We start from the raw sequence: 22486 nt of genomic DNA, 5'->3' as shown, positions 1-22486 counted from the left end.
AGCGAAACATACTACAGATTTTGATAATACAATTAAATATAAATGAATTAGAAATATATACATTATTTACATAAATCGTTTAGTAAATAGACATGAATATGGCTATAAAAACGAGCGCGAAACGAAGGCCCTTTCATTAGTAAGACTGGTTTGTTAACTGTTTTTTGATTGGTTCGTAGATTTTAGCTACAATCAAGGCCAGAGCAGATAATTTGAAATCGTGGAAACCCCATAGATTAACCCAGGGGTTAGTGGAGTAGAACGGAATAAGACCACCGGGGATACCGAGGATGTGTATAGCTTAGTTGCCGTGATTTTACTTTCAATAAATCTTGTACCAGGATTCAGACTAGTAATGGTAGCAATTTCCTCTTGCTCTCGCGTTTCATACACACAAAAACTAAATAAACATTTTCAATTTCATTACATATATGAAAATGGAATGGGAATAAATACTTCTCAAATTCTCGAAGTATACTCAAGGTTTTCGACTAAATATGCCTGTCAACAAGCTTCGTGTCTGTTCTTATGCGGAACTAACTGTAGACAGACAGCGTAAGTTTTGTATGGCTCTAACGTGCGCATCTACAGGTAAACAAATGGACACAGCTCACCAAATATTTCTACGCCGTCACAAATATTCCTACGCCGTCACGAATATAGGGCGAACGTTATTTTAGTCTTTCTCTCACTTCCTTTTCCCCCTTTAGCATGGCGACTTTAGCATGGAGATTTTTGTTGACTTTTTGGTGTAGAATCGAAGAAAAGGATTTGACAATACATTTTCTGCCAGATTTTTGGTGATTGGTTAGGTTGAAATCTAGGGCAGTAAATTGCATGTTTCGTTATCTTTAATTCCAATTTGTGTATCTCGAGTTTTCCATGGTCAACCTCATACGTGCTTTTGAGCAGATGTTGCTCCATCTGTGGTAGAAAGCGTTCTGCCCAACGAAAATTTGTGAGACGAGAATTAACATTAAAGTCAATGGGGAAATCATTGGTACATGATTTGTGGTGAGATATAAACAGTATTATTATCTTACATCAAACATACTCGTAAAACCTACGGTTTCATAATCACACAGGATCGTAAAACTCACGGTTTGAGATCATAATTAGACCATAGAGAGGGTAACAATATATATCCATGATACCACCGACCCATTTCAAATGTCAAGGACGTTTAATTATTAAGTGTTTCAAGACAAAAACGTGGTATGATTAATTCATGGTGATAAATTGTCCCACGTTTGAATTATTTTTATCGAATGCAACTATCAACCAATCAAATTTATTTCACCAATTCAGTTCTACTAGATTCGACCACACTATAATATCGGCACTACCTGATTACTTCTATTAGTAGTTGCATTCAAGCGAAAAGCAACATAGTGCTGAATTGACATATTATACTATTCATGGTTTATTTTTCAAAATAAAAAATCGCTGTTCTTCATTAATCCAATTCGTATGGTCTGACGCTCAATGGCTGTTTATTTAATGTAGAAGCCACGATGGCTAAGTGGGTGAGATGCGGGCGCGCACTCCTGGAGGTCGCATGTTCAATCCCTGCAGTGGCCGTGAAGTTCATCGGGATTTCCCCGTCAGTGGTGCAGGACGGAGCGCCTGACAAGGACAGCTGTCTAGTCGGATGGGACGAAAATCCGAGGTCCCGTGTATACACGTAAAAGATCCCTTGGCAGTTGGAATTCGATATAAGAGTAAGCCATAGTGACGCTGCCCGGGCAAAATTTCCATCATAGCATACTGTATGACGTATGCCCATCTTCATTAACCCAGTCGAAGCAGGACAGTAGGACGTTAAAACCCCATTTCATTTCATTTCATTTGTCTATACTTATTCATTAAGGAGATTATTCTGTTGAATAATTCTCGTATAGCAGCTATAAATCACTATTCAATGTCTACTGATATACATCATACTTCAATATGTAATTAAATAAGACACATTCCCAGAGTAGTATTTCTGTACGTTGATAATACAGAACCGTTTATCAGCTCTCTAGAGGAATTTGGTGCATTACGCCTATTCCCATTCCATATCATTACCATAATGGGAGAAATCATTAGATTGCCATTAATCTTACATATTACACATAGTTTCAAATACGAAACCTGCTTTCCATGCAGTTCTATATCAAACAAAATAAAGACTTACTGAAAATACTAATGCCTACACATTATACATAAAAACCCGGTATGAGGTTATAATTATACATAATAACCCAGGATTTGGTTATAATTATACTTATAAACCTGTAACGGTAAATCTCTTTGATATTTGGGGTATATTCCATGACCGGAATAACTTGCGGTCTGAAGTATACAGGGAAATTTGGGGTTATTCTTCTGAAGGTTTTTCTTTAAACCTGTACCGGGTTATTCTTCCAGGGTAGGTTTTTTTCCATAAAAAACCATGATATAAGGTTTTTCTTACGGGAATTCTGGGATAAGCAAGATAAAGTCCTCGACTTCGGCTATGCTGGGGAAGAAAGACTTCAGAAAAAACCCTCGACCTGCCGGCCTCGGTTTTTCTTTTTCTCGGGTTATTTTCTTTAGTCTTTCTTTCCCCAGCATAACCCCAGTCTCGTGCTTTATCCTACACATTATAACTCGGTATTTGGTTATAATTCTACATAATAACCCAGTATTTGGTTATAATTCTACATAATAACCCGGTATGGGTCTATTATATTCCACACAATAACCCCGTGTGAGAATGAGATTATTATATTCTACACAATAACCTGGTATGAGGTTATTATAATTATTCTACACAATAACCTGGTATGAGATTATTATTCTAAATAATAACCCTGTTTAACTCAGATCTCTGTGCAGCTGCGTATCCGATTGCATCATTCTATCTGGAACCAATTTCATGGTGTTGGTGGAATAGTGTTAGGTGCTGGTGTGTCTTACTTCATTTGGTCATTTAAGGTTGTGGATGAATTCGAAGATCTGATACTAAGGCCTGTTTTCAGGAAGAATAGGCCTTTAGTGTTGAAAGACATGCTGTTATCTTCATGAAATCTTTTCTATCTTCCTTGTATATTACACAATCTACTAGTCTGGTGGAGCATTATTCTCCGTATTCGCACACCGTGACTCATTACTTGTAGTCTTGTAAACGTTATTTCACCCTTAGTTTTGATACAAGTTTACGTATATTTCGTGTTTTACCCTTTTTTCAGCATGGACTCGGAGTCTGCGGTATCCCCCACGCAAGTAGTCAAATCAGTAGATAATAAATAATAATAAAAGAATCGATATAAATGTACTTACTTTTAGAAGCTACTCTGAAATTATCAGTTATATCGAGTTCATCATAAACTGTAGCAAAACTTAGAGCATCTTTAGACGTATCATTATAAACAGAAATGGCGTAAAGATAACCTGATCTAGCGGCGGCATCAGCTTTATAATCAAATATGGCACCTATAATAAATATAATAAATATACAACTAATGGTGGATTTCCTTATATTTCAATGCATGCGTTAAAGATGCATTATGGGAGATGGCAGTTCGCACTATGATAGTTAACAGACCCGACGGAGTGGGGGGGGGGGGGGTAGGGGGGGGGCTTTACTCTTTTCTACAGGTTATTGCGGCCCCTGGACCCACGGCTATAGGACCTAGGATGGAAGCCCCCCCCCCCCCAATCAAGAATTGCTTCCGCCGGCCCTGGTTAAAAACTGGATAATGTAAAGGGAACTTGCTGAAAATTGATCCACTCTGAACCGAGACTTTAGCGATTGAAATTTCGCCCTAGTCTCGATCATCATTACTAAAGTCGGTACGATAAAAACATAGTCTCGATTATCCATTACATGATTAAATTATGAATGGAAGTCGAACAGCAAATCGGAACCTAATCCAATAAACATTACAGGCTAGCGATGACATCGAGAGTTTATTATGGTCTGGATAAGTTAATTAATGTCTAATTAATAATGCTGATAACACTTCAGGCCTAAAAAGTACTGAAAGGAGGAAACTCTCGCATAAAATCATCATTATCAGGTGGAACACACGTCAAATAAACACTATACATTTTCTTTATTTTCAGATCATACAAAATCAAGTATGAAAACATTTTACCTTTCGTTCATGTGTATGGTTTATTTATATTTATTTTCAAGGGAGCAACGGTAGCTAATGTAGTACTAGGGTCTTTGCGACCATATTGTATCTTTAACTAATTATTGGGTTCACATACCCACATTATAAAGAGGTCAAATCATACCCACATTATAAAGAGGTCAAATATAATGCACTCAAATAATGAGTTACGGATTTACACATAAAAAGAGTTATAGTTTGTGAATCAGAACATCATGTTTAACACGTGATTGGAAATTTACTAATTGCATCATACACTGTAAACCATCCAATCAAATTCATTATTTGCAGAATCTTAAGTCATGACGTAAGCAAATCAGTTAAAAGACCCAAACCAGCCAGTTAATTTTTAGACATCATTGGGTTCCGGAGAGATTACCATCTGAGTTCCTACACCATATGATGTAGCATAATCCCCGCAGAGCTAATCCGATTAACAACCAATAGCTAACTACGTAACAATGTCATTACGCTTTAAACAAAGCTCCAAATTTGATCAAATATATTTACATAACGTTACGTCATGACTCACGATTTTATTATGCACAATTAACCAGTGCATAGCAGAATATTGCAGAAAAACTAATTGCGTGATAAACGAGGCTATCAACACGTAAACAATGTAAACAATACTGTATGGAGATGAACAAGGCTTTCACTGGAAGACCCCAGATTAAACGAAGGGCTGTCAATGTGGCTGTACTTGGGATAGATTGGATCGAACGGGAAGAATAGACAAACTCCCTCAAAAGCGCAAGTATCAGAAGCCAATCCAGCAATGGACAGAGAGGGATTTCTCGGTTCATTGCTTCAGGAATATGATGATGTAGCGGTTACCTGAGTCTAGCCATAAGTTGGGAGTTCAGAGAAAGATGCTAATTTTAAGTATTCTAATGTAATCTATAATGCATTGTAACCATATGTATCCAGCTTGACTTACAAATGTAAAACTGGACTGTTGCATTGTTATCCCTGGTAAGACAAATAAGATAAGAAGAAGAAAATACACAACGTGAAAAGGAAGCCAAAGAAGACAATTAAAAATACTAGGCTATTAAAATATGTAGTAAGAAGAGAGAGTATGCGTCACACGTTGGATGTGGGGAGTTTTCCCGTGTATTTGCCACCTCTAGCCAGCGACTCATTGCACTGCATAGTGCTACACTAAGTGGGTAGGACGCTGGCTCGCTAGCCAGGAGGTCACGTGTCCGATCCCTGAATTGACCGAGAAAGTTCATCGGGATTTTCCGACGTGGCTTCCCCTTGTCAGTGGTGCAGGACCGACAGCTGTCTAGTCGTTTGGATGGGACGAAAAGCCGAGGCCCATAGAGCAGAACAATAGGACGTTAAACCCCATTGCATTTCATTTCATTCAATTTTCACAATATTGTAGTAGATTAACACGGGATTAACAATTCCTCAAATAACGCCAAATTGAAATTCAGAAATGTTACAGAGAATATAATCTTGAATTTGAAGGATTAAAATTCAGTAAATAATATAGAATTTGTCAATGATTAGAGCACGACGTGTTGTTGTGGTATAGAGAGGTGTTCATTTTCCAGAATACTATACACCTCCTGGTCAATGCAATTTATTTCGCAATTCTTTGAAACGTCAACACAAAACGTGCTGTACTTAACAGGATTTTATGTGTAAGATTACGGTTTACCGGCCAATCAATTACAGCGTCGTAAATAAAACCGAGATAAACGATTCGTACAACTGATGACCACCGTGTCGGAAAAGTCATTGCGATTATTTAAATAGAAAGTAGGACCCCCCCCCCCCCCCCCGCCACCCCCTTGGTTTGGCAAGTAGATTACAAATGTACTAGTTATACATTACGAGCGCTAGCTGAAAAGTTCTAAGCCTAGAAAGGATAGATTAATTGGGTTGAAACAAATTTTTGCCACCAACAAGTACAATCAGTGTTATTATTGTTTTCGTACCAGACCATCTTGTGAATCCACCCATTGCAATCACCAGAAATAGGGCAGTCATCAAGATCTGCAACTGAAAGTGTATAATGACTAACCCCAACACAGATACTTGCCGACGTGGTCTCCGCTTTAGGGGGTGATTCCCCTTTCTTTTCCACAGTAAAGAGGTGGGTTGTGGAATGTAATAGCGACAGAGAGAGGTCATCAACAGCAACCATTCAAGAAAACATTACCCGGGTGCATGACCTGGTATTGGCTGATCGACGGCCCACTCGACATATTGTCAGTGTTGTGTTGTGGGCATCTCTCATGAGAGGGTTAAGCACATTATCGCCAACGAGTTAGGAATGACAGACGTTTCTGCAAGATGGGTGCAAAAGCTCTTGACATGCGGATCAGAAACATTTCAGATTCCTGACGTCCCGTGACAATCTGCGCCGTTTTTTTGGCCATATTTGACCCCCGTCAGACTTTCGCCTGTTTCCAAAAATGATGACGTCATGTCAGCTGTGAGCGACGTTTTAGGGTGGCTGAAGAAAATTTCATCCTGACCGACATCCAGGCCTCGCAACATCGTTGGCAAAAGTGTGTTCACCTCGAAGGAGGCTATGTACACAAATAAAATAAAACCATCGACTCTGTACAGGTCTTTAATAGGTAGGCTTAGAACTTTTCAACCAGCCCTTGTAATAATTTCAAGTGTCGATTCAACACTGCCGGGAGTATGAACAATATGTTGCAACACGGCCATCTTTTATCTTTGCTGAAATTTAAGAAGATGCTTGTAATTAGTGACATATCCCAAAGGGGATGACACAAGCAAACAAAATGGACGACTGTTGTACTTAGGCGCCCAATTTACAGGAAATCATGAAGACGTCTAGTCCATTAACTATTGTATCGTCACTGGCACTTCAGAAAAATAGAGGATTGGAAATAGCTTATTAATGGTTTCCGTTAGGCAGAGATTTTCATGCTTGCATACGATACATGCTATAAAACTGTATGAAATATAGTTATGGCATCAATAAAGAAGGCCGTCTTCATGAAATAATAACTGATAATTAACTGATGGAGGTCAATATATCTTACTCGGGTCGCCAACCAATAAATTAATATCCCCCTAGCATGTACAAGTCTCGGAGACGATTTATTAATGCTCACGTTTAGAAACTTGTGATACAGAATAGCACTACTGTCTATCAAATTGATATTAAAATTAGCTTTGTTCACGATTCTGTGAAACACAGGATTCAGTATTAAAGGATATAAGATCGGTAAATCTCCAAGGGAGTATTTATTTACTGCATGTAAGATAGTAACAAATCTCTCGGCTGAATGTTATCTTCATGCTTCACGGCAACCAGTGTTTAATATAAAGTCAATATTGAGCTCTTTGTTCTGGTATGGGGAAAAATAATCTTTTGAGAAAGGAATTCAGCTACTAACTTTGGGTGTTTAATATGCTCTGTCACCACAATTGGTTTGATCTTGCTGTAACTACCTAAAACTTCTTCGATTAACTTTCAGATCAAAAATAAATATTGAATTGTGTAAACTATTTCGAATAGTGACGAGATCAAGTTCTATACCCTTTTGTTTTGAAAGATTAAGGTTTAGATTAAGAGGTTTGTTTATTAATTTTAGTTTCATTGTTGGTTTGATATGTTAAGCTAAATCGATAAACTTTAGCAATAGAACGTCATATTATTGAGTTATAACGAATTTAAATATATCTTGATTTCAAACTGCTTCAGTACATACAAAAACACATACTTATTGACAACAGCTATTCGTGTATTTTAAAGCGAAGTTTCCAAGAGTATTCTCTAATAGTAAGTGCAGGAGGACCGCACTACACGTAAAACAAAAATCTACAAGATAACCTGCGGACAAGACAGAAAATAGACATTGCACCAAATAAACAATTAATATCAAATCAAATGAATGGATCCGGGGGGCCAGACGTAAGCGTCCACTGCGCTGTACAGTCCCGGGCCTGTACTGACACAGACTTCGCTCAAATTTGAAAACAATCAGGAATACAAAAAAAACGTAACAGAAATAATGCCTTATGCGACCAATCTTAACAGTGGTCGTCTCCTCAATGGCGATAGTCTGCCAGTTGACGTCATGAGTTAGAACGTCAAACAATTTTAACAATAAGGGCGATAATCCGGAATATCGGAAAACGAAAAAAAAAAAAAAATAATAATAAAAAAATAAGTGTAGCGAACAAACAGGAGCAAAACCCGACAACGAGAACATTCTGCAGTACGAAGGGTTAAAACTCTACTCTAATAGTAAGTGCAGGAGGACCGCACTACACGTAAAACAAAAATAAACAACTACTCGTGTGTTTTCCATAAGTATGTATTTTTGTTTTTATCAGGTTACTAAATGTCACATAAAGATAATTGCTCCAGTACATGTTTTAAAGTTAGGTTATGAAAACCTTATATGGGATACACAAACTTTGTACCTCAGAATATTCATAAATACAATTCATGAATCTTTGTCTGTGTAATATCTCTTTATACACAATAAACAATCTCTCCCCCCCCCCCTTAAAAAAATAAAAAAACAAACAACATTACCATATTATCCACCCCTTGATGTTTTCATATACATGGAATTTCTATACCTGATCGTATAGTGTTGAAATTTATTTATAAATCCCACACCTGTTCCTCGTGTTGGGTTAAAATATGGGCATCTACAAACTTAATGGGGGGGGGGGGGCGAATGGTTAGCGCTTGGCGTTCTATCAGAAGGTCCGTCATCGATTCCCCGGTTGTACGTGACAAGGAGTAGGGTCGCCGGCCCATCCTTGCGGGTTTTCTCCGGTTTCCTCCCTGCGCGCAAGCAAATTATTGAAGTTAAAATTGAACCGTGTGTTAGTCCCAAAATGAACTGGTTTGTGTCGAGTGGGCGTTACCCCCTCCCCTCTCTCTTTCTCTCTCTCTCTCTCTCACACACACACACACGCACACACAAACTTACTAATTTTACCAAACTTCAAATTGCTCAAATACAAGTTTCGAAGCTCTTATTCTTAAATTGGTTGATTACCAAAATAACGCCCGTTTACCGTAAGTGGGGGTGTAATCAGATAAAGAATGGGCATTATTCAAATATCGGAGCTTAAACTGTTCGGTTTTCTAAATGGATTTACATATTCAACAATTAGTATGGTTAAAAGCTGATTTAAGGCGACAAACTGGCGTACATAGACTTTTAAAATTCCCCTTTAACATCATAACGGTGCCTAGTATCCATTAAAGTAATATTCTTATACGAAACCGTTTAACAAAATACAACTGTACAGACGTAAATGTTAATAGATAAACTAGGCTATTTGAGAGTATTTACAAAATTTCTTCACAATCTTCGAGTATTCTTAGTTTTATCAGAGGATATAAAATCTAGCCAGAAATTCTAGGTCTTTAATCTAGCACACAACAAACGGTATTAGTATGATGGCGTCTAAATTGAGATCAGACTGATAACTGTCTTCAGCATCACAAAGAGAACTGTCCGTGGCATTCGAAATCATTTCTATCACAAACAACATTGACGACGGGCGACATAGTAGGTAGTCACGAATCACTACTCTGCGACAAAGAATGACAACAGTACTTCCTAAACTTCATTAGCCCAGTAAAGGAGCAGACGTTAAACCCCATTTCATTTCATTTCATTTCATTTCCTAAACTAATTCCGAAGAAATAGGTCTATTACTCCGGTTCTGTATTTCTTTAAATCATAAGATTCGTCAGATAAACATAGAATAATAAATAACGATCTTATTAGAATAAACAATATACAATAAAATGCTGGCAAAACGAGTCGAAATGCGCAAAGTATAATAATGAGCTATAGACAAAACAATTAAAAATATTGATTTTGATCGAAATTGAGATTTTCATAAAAAAAAAAATATACTATCGATCGACTCAAAAGATCAAAATAGCAATAAAACATTTTAAAACACCTTTATTTGGACGTTTTGTAAGAGTACCGTATTTGTTAAAAAAATCTCAGCTACTTCGACGCACGCAGCGTGACGACCGGTCTATTCTCCTTGGTAATCTCTAATTTATAAATATGACAAATTTTTATCGATGTTCCCATTTTGAACGAATACAAACAAGTTTTAAACCCCATACAATACGTAAACAAACTCGGCTGGTTACTATCAAGTCAACGCAACTCGTTCGCTTATTGGTGCATTGTGGTATCATGGCTGCGTCCAGGGCTTACGCTGACGGGTCGCAATTTGCGATAAAAAAAATGAAAGTAGCGATAAAAGTTTGATTTTGGCGATGTTTTTGGATACTTCCGATTCTTTCTGAGAAGTGGAGGAAAAAAACTCTTAAAATTCTAATCGCATATAGATCGACCTTGAGTGTCAACCAAAACCTCGTGGAGGAATACTATAAATTAATCAATTAGCTGAAAATCCGGATCGTGTCGTTAAGTAATACTAATAAGTTGTCATAGATTAATGATTAGTTGATTGATAATTGGCAATGATATACATGTATATACACAAAGAAAAAAAGTTAAGCACCTTATGTATTTTTCACAATGTCTTGTCTTACGAGGTTTGGCGTTGAAACCCCGAAAACATCATCTCGGGATGTGGTTTGCAAGAATAGATCTTTGACGAGAAGAAAACATAATAGCGTTTTACCAGTTTTGAGAATTTAATCATGATGCTGTAATAATTTAATAATTCCAAAATGCTGTATTTAAACCAAAAAAGAGATCACAATAAATACGAAGGTACAGAGTCAGAAACACAATTCAACATCGTGATTGAAGATGAAAAATGTCATTTAGATTCCACAGAAGACATTGGTGACACAATTCATCAATAGTGGGTAAAACAACGTAAAAAGTTACTTTTGAACAATTGCCTCAAGTTATAAACTATCTTTTGATATCTATATATTCGCATTGATTTGGGCTTTTCGATGAGTGGAATAAACGATTTAAATATAGAGGAATGGTGTATTAAGCTTGTCTCAAAATTTCAGCTCAAAATATTGAGTCGCTTGGACGTGAACGTCAAGAATGTTTTTATGGACACGTAACCCTTTTAAGATTTCGGGTCAATGTTTTCGTTGGGTGACCCGATAATCCATTGCCGTTCCTTTAGAGGTCTATACAGTTTATGACCCACGTCTTGTACTTGATAACGAAAGGTAAGTTTCACCAACACGTTTTTTTTATAAAGTAAAAGTCTGGTTTTATCCAGACAGCGTATAATGCAGCTTAGGACACCGGTTCCCATTTCCAGCTGAATACTGATGGGTTTAAGTATAGTGAGCTATTTGCTCGGCCCTAAGGTAGAGCTTTTAACACAAAATTAAGCAGTTTTATTCTCCAAAATATAATCGAGATTGACCCCTTGAAATTTAAATAAGTAAGGAAAGAGAGAGAGAGAGAGAAATGAGGTTTAACATCCACTCGACACAAACTAGGTCATTTCGGGACTAACACATGGTTCAATTTTACTTCCATAATTCGCTTGCGCGTAGGGGTCTTTAGCAGTGGGAGGAAACCGGAGGACCCGGGGAAAACCCACGAGGTTGGACAGGCGATCCTACTCCTTGTCACGTACAACTCGGCAATCGAAACCCCGCCAGTTGACTCAATGACAGACCGTATGATACAGCGCGCGCGTGCTAACCATTCGGTCATCCACCCCCCCCCCCCCAAACTAGTCCATTTGAAATAAAAGTTTGTTTAATACGGGTTAAAAATACAAGTTTTGCCAAAATGGCGCCATTTCGGGCGACCAATAGGTTACATATAATGAACAGGCCCAGAAGCCATTAAATGATGCAAAGGTTATGAAAATCGAAGAATATTTTATTCTGTTGAAAAATGACTCCCGCAAAATTGCCCATTTCTCGGAAATGGCTTAAATTAAAAATGATTCATGGATTTTCCTTTGATCTCATATATCAGCCCTATGCGTTTATGAAAGTTTAGAATAACAATATTAAAAAATGAAAAAAGTTATATGCCTTTGAAAATGGTTATGTTTTATCAGAACACAAAATAATAATATTAATCTTAACAAAAAGTATAGTGTTTCACTCAAGCTTCGACGAAGAAAGCAACGGGATGCCAGTTCCGGGTATGTCACTAAGTTTTCTCATTAAAATTAAGAAATGACGAAATAGCAAGCAATTTTCGATTCGGAAAATTTCATGGAACATGCAGTAGATGTAAAGTACAGGTATGGGTGATAGGTGTACAGTATAGGTATGGGCGGTAGATGTAAAGTACAGATAAAGGTGGTAGATGTAAAGTACAGGTGAAACAGGTAAAGGTGATAAAATGGTAGATGTACAGATGATAAGTGTAAAGTGTATTAATATTGGTAGAATATTTGCTCTTATAATTAATGGTGGCATTATATTTCATTAATTAATGTCTTTGGCCAATTGTACTAAATATGCACTAAAAATATAAGTGACAGGTTGACACATAAAAAGAGTTATAGGGCCAAAACATAGCTGGTTCTATGTGTCAACAAAATACATATGATTGGAAATTTATCTATTGCATCATTTGGTCGAAGGGACCAATCATATCAGTAATTGCACAGGTTCGGGGTCATGAATACACTAGTTTTGTGCGTGTTGTTCATGGGTCCTAGGGGGGTTGGGTGGCCGAATGGTTAGCACGTGCGTGCTGTATCATAAGGTCTGTCGTTGAGTCAGCTGGCGTGGTTTCGAATCCCCGGTTGTACGTGACAAGGAGTGTGGTCGCCTGTCCAACCTCGTGGGTTTTCTCCGGGTCCTCCGGTTTCCTCCCACTCCTAAAGACCCATACGCGCAAGCGATAAATAGAAATAAAATTAAACCATATGTTAGTCCAGAAATGACCTAGTTTGTGTCGAGTGGACGTTAAACCTCATAAAATTAAACCATATGTTAGTCCCGAAATGACCTATAGTTTGTGTCGCGTAGACGTTAAACCCCATTTCTTTCTCTTGCTCTCTCTCTCTCTCTCTCTCTCATAGGTCCTATAAAAGAAAGCATGGCAAACTTTTAAGCCAGATTTCATTAGATTCCGGAGAGATTACCATCTGAGTTCCTAGACAGCTTCTTTCTAGAAGGGAAAAGATGTAGCAATTTCTATCAGCAGACTCGCCCAGTGAGTCTGGCTGGATGAGGTTTGAGAGAATGACTTGACTCTATTATGCATTGCACCATATGTAAGCAGCTATGATATATAAAATGTAAAAACGAACTGTTAAATTGTTATTCCTGGAAAGACAAACGTCTTAACTAACTGAAAATACAGTAAGAAGTAAATACACAACGTGAACGGGAAGCAAAGACAGCTAGTAAGAATATGTAGTAAGAAAAGATGCATGGGTCGGACGTAGGATGTGGCGACCGGTTTTCAACGCCCGCTCGCCGCGTCTGACAAAAAGACCCATGGTGCTACAAAAGGTGAAACATGTAATGGTGATAGGTGTAAAGTTCAGGCACAGGCGACTGATGTAAAGAACAGGTACAGGCCATAGACGTAAAGTTCAGGTAAATATTATACGGGAAGTTCAGGTTCACGTAGTGGTGATAGACGCCAATTTCGGGTTATGGTTATAGACGTCAAGTTCGTGTTATGGTTATAGACATAAAGTTCAGATAATGGTGATAGACGTAAAGTTCGTGTAAAGTTCAAATAAATGCCATAGAGGTAAAATTCAGGTTATGGTGATAGACGTAAAGTTCAGATAATGGTGACACGTGTTTATGTAAAGTTCCGGTAATGGACATGTCTCATCTCTGTAGAACTGGTAATTCCAAGTTCATGACCTGTTTATGTTGAGTGGACGTAAAACCCTTTGAAATATGATTGTGCGTGTTGTGTAATTAGATTATATATTAGAAAAAAAGAATGGAAAGATCAAGAAGGAGTAAGCCTACTCGGCCATACAGAAAGAAATTGGTGTTCTTGGAAAGGAAAATGTACAAAGCTGAACCATATGCGTTGTTTATTTGAAACAACTAGATAATTTCCAGACAATTTGTAATTTATATGAATTTAGAGAAGTACACCGACGTTAGTTGTCTTAATAAATCTCATCCTTTATAGATGTGCCTTTGTGGATTTCCTAATAGATAATGCCAGAAAACTGATAAAACAAACATTTTATCATTATAGATACAAGACGAACGTAACCGAATTACAGTGTATCTTTGTTTCATTGTTTCTTTTGGGAACTCCCCCATTCTGCACACATAGACATGTATTAAAGACGCAAGACGCATTCCGGATACAGACAAAATATAACTTAATGTCATTTAAAACCTGTATTTTGAAAGGAAGGGCGATGTTATAACATAAAGCCCTTTTTCTCGGGTGTCATTGAACTAAACAAATCTCGAAAAAAGCACATCATTTCTAAAACGACCAAAAACTCCATATGCTTATTATTTTCGTTAGTAGCTAATAACGAAGCGATATTTCAATCTTCGATATCAGTTATGAAAAAGTTAAGCTGGCTTTTAATAAAGAGTTTCACTTGAAGTCATTTTGTGCAGGAAATAATCAATGCAAACAGCAAGTTTTAAAAACGCGTAAGGTCAACTCGTTCGATAATTGAGTCAATTGTTTCTCGCATTCCAATTAGCCAAACTAATATGTTCAACTTCTAAGCTAGAACATACATGTTTGCCCACGAGGCAAGCCGATAAATCTTTTTTGATGCATGATACAGATTGTTGACTCATGTATGATGGGGAATAAATCCCCCGCCAACGCCCCCAGGAATCATTGCTCGAGTCAGTCCTATCATACTTGTTATTCCTTCAAGAACAGTAACTGATATAATGTTGAATCTATGAAGGGATTATTAAAATAATCTCAGATATCCGATACTTCTATTTATATTAGAATATAAAAAAAATAATACAAAGCATTTGATGTTGATCAACAGATTTTATTTTTTTTCTTCCTCGACAGACTTTGGCATGACAGCAATGGAGATTTTGTTCAAATGCCTTCGTGTAAGCGGGTTGTGTTGCTTGTTAAATCTTTCAATACCGGTGATAAGCTTTGAAATTACATGTCTTATTATCAGCATATCTGACAGGAGTTGGGCACTTTTTTTGATCAGAAGCAAGGTTAAACACCACTCGAATTCCTTCTTCTTTTTGTTCTTTTAGTACTATAGGTATTTATCTTTTAGTACTAGGTATTTATATCTGTTAGTATTATATACTTCAGAATACTAGCTGGTCATTTTCTGTTACCAAATTATTGAAGTGAGATACGTGGAAACCATGTTTATATTTGTTTTGGGTATTACCAGTGTTGCCTGAAGTCGCTATATTGTTAGTGGGTTCACAGTTTTTGTTGAACCATTTATTTGATGTCAATAGTTGGGGGAGAGAGAGAGAAATGGGGTTTAACGTCCACTCGACACAAACTAGGTCATTTCGGGACTAACTTATGGTTTTAATTTTATGTCAATAATTCGCTTGCGCGTAGGGGTCTTTAGCAGTGGGCAGTGGTGGCGCCAAGGGGGGGGGGGGCATTCCACTCCCCCCATTAATCTGGTCTGCCCTCTGTTTGCCCCCCCCCCCCAATAATTTTAGAAAATAAAAAAAAGTATTTGCGATACGTTTCGGTAATCAATACCTTCTACGGTGAATAAATCCCACATCCCCACTCAGTCATAAACTTGCATGTTGTAGAGCATTTCCGACAGTCTATTTTTCAAAATTTTCTTGGCGAGGTCCCCAATGGACCCGCTACTTTGGCGCTCACAATGGGAATATGTTGAGGTTCGCAAGTCCGTTCGTTTGACATTTTGTTCTCTATTTATCTCGACGACCGGTGCCTGACAAAATACTGTAAGACAGCATTTCCGGCAGTCTATTTTTCAAAATTTTCTGGGGGAGGACTCCCTACTTTGACGCTCGTGAGTGGGCTTCGTCGTGATTCGCAAGTCCGTTCATTTGATACTTTACCTCAACGATCAGTGCCTGAAATACTGCCAGGCTGCATTTCCGGCAACCTGTTTTTCAAAATTTTCTGGGGGAGGCCCCCTACCCCTAGTTGAAGCTCGTGCCTTTGCCCCCTTAACCTTGGACTTTACCCCAGCTTTGCCCCTCCAATCACCGACGACTGGCGCCGCCACTGGCAGTGGGAGGAAACCTGAGAACCCGGAGAAAACCCACAAGTTGGACAGACGACCCTACTCCTTGTCACGTACAACCGGGGAATCGAAACCACGCTAGTTGACTCAATAACAGACTTTATGATACAGCGCGCACACGCTAACCATTCAGCCATCCAACCCCCCTCAATAGTTGGGATACGAGTTACAATATAGTTACATTATCTAAAAAAAACACTCTATAGCTTACTTTTTATCTAACCAAATATGGTACCCTCGCTGAATTCAATAATACAAAATTATACAACACAACTGTCATCATGGAGATTCCTGTTGATCGGATAAATAACAATTACTATAATAGGACCTACTATATGGACCAACAGCCGAGCGTGGCGACATCTTTGTCATCCTAGAATATTGTATGTCAAAGTCAAATTCAAAGTAAGCCAATCGATGCGCAATTGTCGAAGGAACAAGCATGTCGATTTTCATGTCGATCGTATTTGAATTTTTTTTTTCGCATACCGCCGCCGCCAAGAAGTAGAAGAAGAATTCGCAGACCGTCGCCCCCATGAAAAAGAAGAAGAACACAGGGGTCCCAGTTCCTGGCCTATAAATGAAACCAAGATAATATAGGCAAAGAAAGCCTGGATTAAAGCTGTCGTTAGTATGTTCATTTGGGGATCACGTGGCTAAGTGGGTAAGACGCTAGCTCGCTAGCCTGGAGGTCGGGTGTTCGATCCCTGCATTGGCCGAGAAAGTTCATCCAGATTTTCCGGCGTGGTTCTCCCTTGTCAGTGATGCAGGACGGAGGGCCTGACAAGGAAAGCTGTCTAGTCGTTCGGATGGGACGAAAAACCGAGGTCCCGTGTACTCATTGGCGTGCACGTAAAAGATCCCTTGGCAGTTGGAATTCGATATAAGAGTAGGCCGTAGTGCCGCTGTCCGGGCAAAATTTCCCTCATAGCACACTGTATGGCGTATGCCCGTCTTCATTATAGCCCAGGTTAGGAGCAGAACAGTAGGACGTTAAACCCCATTTCATTTCACTTAAATTTCATTTAGTATGTTCATTTCTGTGAATCTGATGAGACGTATATATTTTATATGTTCGGGTGATTCATTCAATCTGCTGTTCCTATTAATGTTTTAGTAGAAATCTCTAGGGGATGACAGAATGAATATTACAAAAGAGTTTTGTGATTTGCAACAATAGTAATTTTATCAACATACAATATATGGTATTTCAAGTCGGACGTTCTGATATATCTACAGTAGCCTGATATTTAATTAAACGAAAAATATAACATGTGGGAAGAAGAAGAATAATATAAAGTCAACATCCCTCCGATTTCTAGTAAGATTTCTCTTGTGTCAACAGATCATTTAATTGGGTAATCCCCCACCTCGAACAGAGCGTGGTTTATTTAAAATCTCTTGCAGGTCAGAACATATTGAAGAAAAACTGAAAGTAGAAAGTTAACTAAAATAAAAAACCAGAAATACCTGATTTAAAAAGTATTTATTCAGAATTCTTATACCCTCGTGAAGGGTACCTGAGTTAAAAAGTATTCATTCAGAATTCTTATATACAACCATGAAGGGAATAACATGAATATATTGTATACAGTAACAAGCAACTTAATGCTTATATAAAACTGCTTCCAGAATAGGGGTTTTAATGGTAATATAATAAGATTATCTATATTAGGGTTTTAGTTAATGGTGGTATGAAGAAAGGGTGTTAAATAGGAAATAAAAGCAATCAAATAAAAAAGAAAAAAGAAAAATGAAGAGGAAAAGTGGAGACATATTCAGGGGGTGGGGGGATAGAGATTTGGATTAAACAGAAGCCTTGGGCGCGACGCCAGAAAACCCAAAAAGAAAGCCTAAAACACACCAACAACTGGTTAAGAATAGGTTTTTGGTATTTAAAATATATATTATTAAATACACATTTCTCTGGTGAAGTTGGATTACCTAGGGATTATGTATAGAGGATTAGAAGGTGATCAAGATTTGAAGAAATCTTGTAATAGTCATTCGTAAAGAGTGAAAATCACCTTCATTTCGAAGATTTGAAACTTTCACAGACATATTTTTATTTTTACAATGATTGTCATTCCTACACAAAACTGAATTAATATTCTGGTCGTCCAATGTATCGATGATGGGTCTGCGTTGGTCTATAAAAAGGCTGCAATGAAAAAAATAATGTTCGCCAGATTCACATTTGTTTCCGCATAAACAAGATGGGTCATCAGATACATGCATGACGTATTTATGATAATTTAGGTCAGATTTAGAGTAGGTGGTACCGGGTGTTCTTGGAATAGTGAGGCATACCCTGCACCATGCATGATATGGGTCGTAAGTTGACAACTTTACGCTGACAAATCATCTAAAAATATCTGCGGAATGACAGTCGTTGTTATGACCAATGTGATTAAAATACAGATCTATATTTCGTTTCGTTTTTTTTAACTTTCGATGGACTGCACTACATGAAGTGAAGACAGGCAAATAAAAAGAAATTTTAAACTATAAGAAACGAAATAAAATAGGATTTGTGTTTTAATCAGATTGGCGTATGACAAAAGAGAGAGAGAGAGAAATGGGGTTTAACGTCCACTCGACACAAACTAGGTCATTTCAGGACTAACATATGGTTTAATTGTAATTCAATAATTCGCTTGCGCGTAGACGTCTTTAGCAGTGGGACGAAACCGGAGAACCCGGAGAAAACCCACGAGGATGGACAGGCGACCTGGCGTATGACAATCCCAATCTTTCAATTAGCCCAAAGAGTAAAGGCCACGCAGTGAGTATGGGGCTGGTCGAAAATGTCCCTGGTATTTCCCGTGGTGCACGACAGAGGGTCTGACCTACGAAAGACCAGAAGGCTCATTCCAAATTCCAAATTCCAGATTCCAAATTCCAGATTCCAAATTCCAGATTCCAAATTCCAAATTCCAGATTCCAAATTCCAGATTCCAAATTCCAGATTCCAAATTCCAAATTTGCTGCCGTAGCAAAAAAATAAAAAAATGCCAGTCCTAGGATACCGAGTAGCAGAGTAGCTCACTGCAGAGGAACTTTGCCCCAAACTTTTCAGGGGATCACGTGGCTAAGACGCTAGTCTGGAGGTCGGGAGTTCGATCCCTGCATTGGCCGAGAAAGTTCATCCAGATTTTCCGGCGTGGTTCCCCCTTGTCAGTGATGCAGGACTGAGGGCCTGACAAGGACAGCTGTCTAGTCCTTCGGATGAGACGAAAAACCGAGGTCCCGTGTATACATTGGAATGCACGTAAAAAATCCCTTGGCAGTTGGAATTCGATATAAAAGTAGGCGATAGTGCCGCTGCCCGGGCAAAATTTCCCTCATAGCACACTGTATGGCGTATGCCCGTCTTTATTAGCCCAGTATAGGAGCAGAACAGTAGGACGTTAAACCCCATTTCATTTCATTTCCAAACTTTTCACATCTGCCGAAGAAAACCCGAACTGGAATATTGTTATTATACTCTAACTGATTAGTCAAAAGCAAAAACCTAATCCGATTGGTCGGGTCAGATTTGGAATTTGGAATTTGGAATTAAGCATTTGGAATTTGGAATTTGGAATCTGGAATTTGGAATCTGGAATTTGGAATTTGGAATTTGGAATCTAGTAATTTGGAACGGGTATTTATCCGGTCACGATAGGTAAACTAGAAGTAATTAGTTGTGTAAAATTACAATTTATATTTAATTGAGGGGGGCTGCCAATTTGCTATTTTATCGGTAAGTCATGAATTTAGAATTTGAAATTTCGCATTTGGAATTTGGAATTTCGTATTTGGAATTTGGAATTTGGAATGAGCCTTCTGGGCTTTCGTAGGAAAGGGTGTCTAGTCGTTCCAAGGTGTCTGGTGCGCACGATTTGACATCGCCTTTCTTCTCATGCGAACCACATTCGCTGTCAGACCCACAGACGACAAAACGCGCTGATCTGCGATTTGGTTCCCGGGTGCCAATTGCATGCAAAAATGAAAGAAATCCACTACGAACCCTAATATGTAGAATCTTCACAAAAATTGTGAACGGTTGACAGATCAAGAGAGAGAAATGGGGTTTAACGTCCACTCGACACAAACTAGGCCATTTCGGGACTATCATACGGTTCAATTTTTTTTCAATAATTGGCTTGCACGTAGAGGTCTTTAGCAGTGGGAGGAAACCGGTGGACCAGGTTGGACAGGCGATCCTACTGCTTTTCACGTACAACTGGGGAAGGGGGGTTGGATGGCTGAATGGTTAGCGTGCGCGCGCTGTATCATAAAGTCTGTCATTGAGTCGACTGGCGTGGTTTCAAATCCCCGGTTGTACGTGACAAGGAGTAGGGTCGCCTGTCCAACCTCGTGGGTTTTCTCCGGGTCCTCCGGTTTCCTCCCACTGCTAAAGACCCCTACGCGCAAGTGAATTATTGAAATAAAATTAAACCATATGTTAGTCCCGAAATGACCTAGTTTGTGTCGAGTGGACGTTAAACCCCATTTCTCTCTCTCTCTACAACTGGGGAATCGAAACCACGCCAGTTGACTGAACGACAGGCCTTACCATTCGGCCTTCCTACCCGCCTATGACAAAATAAGACAACAACATTTATGTGGGCGTATAAAAAAACACCGACTCAGCTTATTACAAGTCCAGATTAGAGATTTTCTATTTATTTATTATTCTATAAGAAACAGATACATTCATGACAAAAATACCAAATGATTAATTATATGTCATGAATAATCTGTTTCTTAAGAATAAACCCATAAAAACCAGTAAAAATTACACAATGTACACTGATTGATTTCCAAAGTACATTTTTATCATAACGTACACCCCAAATTATTTACGTAGATTCCTTTAGTGCTATTTCTCTTGTATCAAAGAAGCCCCCCCCCACCACCACTACTACCCACCACACCCTACCCGCCTGTATCTGGATGGACGGACTGACCTCACATTCTAAACACACAACATACGCGATCTATTCGTTGAATCAAAACACATGAACTGGAAAATATTCTTTATTTTTAACTTAATCGACGTCAATTTTAATAAGAGTAAATAACGAAGACAGTTCTATATTTATAGCCGCTAGATATTAATTAACACCGGGGTTACAGTTTTCTGACCAATACCAAATCAACCTGTCATTTACTTCCCAATATCTAAAATACATTTTATAGACCGACAAATAAAATATTAATCCATTACCGTTGGAATTTCGACATTTAGAATTTGATTTTCCAATTATCGTTTTTTCGGAAAAAATTGATCAGAAAGTAAATGAAATTTGGTTGTGTGAGGAATTGTTATATTAAATGATTGAGTGAAGGACGAATTACATTAAGCTATATTAAGCTATAAAAGACTATAGACAAGTGAGCTAGACTTGTCTTTTTTCTTATATAAATAAGGTCATTATTTTATCAATTTCTTTTATATTCTGAATAAACATATACTATACAAGCTACATAGACTATTTTCGTTTATTAAAAGCCAAAGGTGTTCGTTTTTGATAATATTCGGTATGTTTGACGTTTCTTGAAACATGCATACAATATGAGTCAAATGACTTAACAACCACTATCCTGAAAGCTAATTTTATTTTTAAAAAAAACCCTTCCCAATAATATTCTGTAATCTCCAAACATTTGTGCAAATTTTAATGATTTACTAATCAAATATATCGGTAGACTTAACCGAATTTTATTTTCCACAATCCCAACATAATAATATCTTACCTAGTGGTATATCCGTTTGAACAGCCGTGCCGCCAATATGATGAATAAACAACCACATTTCTAAACAAAGTTCAATAAAATTTCTCATTCTAAAATCCTAAAGTACAACACAAATTCCTTGCCGAATTATCCAACATATAATAACATGTCGTTGAGACAAGCCATCACTAAGGTTTGTGCGATAAGCGAGCGATAGATCGAGAGAACTAGTCGACGAAACTTGAACACATCCAAACATAACCAGCCTGAAACCATTAAGTCAAGGGACAAATGAAATGCGTTCGGGCGGCAGAAAACTCGTGTCGCCAGTTTCCGGAGAATCTCCGTAATCTCTGAAACAATTAAACTCATGTCACTGATGGCGTATGATTTTCTTGTCGCGGATTGAATCTTTTTATTAAATAATCTTGATAAAATGCACGGTAATTTTCAGATCAAATTAGGAAATTGAATGCTGCTAC

The 22486-nt window shown here is 38.0% G+C and overlaps 1 protein-coding gene across 3 annotated transcripts in view; it reads right to left on the bottom strand.

Moving 5' to 3' along the window:
* LOC126829511 (glutamate receptor 4) overlaps positions 1–22264 on the bottom strand; it is an 85951-nt gene extending 63687 nt beyond the window's left edge. For all 3 annotated transcript variants that reach the window (XM_050559435.1, XM_050559433.1, XM_050559434.2), the window contains exons 1-2: positions 22026–22264; positions 3307–3459 (exon numbers count right to left, since the gene is read on the bottom strand). Coding sequence is in view for 2 of the 3 variants with exons in the window: in XM_050559433.1 (XP_050415390.1) it covers positions 3307–3459; positions 22026–22113 (241 nt within the window). In the remaining variant the exon portion in view is untranslated. The remainder of the gene's footprint in view (positions 1–3306; positions 3460–22025) is intronic.
* Positions 22265–22486: the final 222 nt, after the last annotated feature.

This window comes from Patella vulgata, chromosome 8 (genome assembly GCF_932274485.2).
Source record: "Patella vulgata chromosome 8, xgPatVulg1.2, whole genome shotgun sequence".
Taxonomy (NCBI): domain Eukaryota; kingdom Metazoa; phylum Mollusca; class Gastropoda; family Patellidae; genus Patella; species Patella vulgata.
Note: the sequence above shows the minus strand (reverse complement) of the source record. Positions and strands in the feature narration are given on the sequence as shown.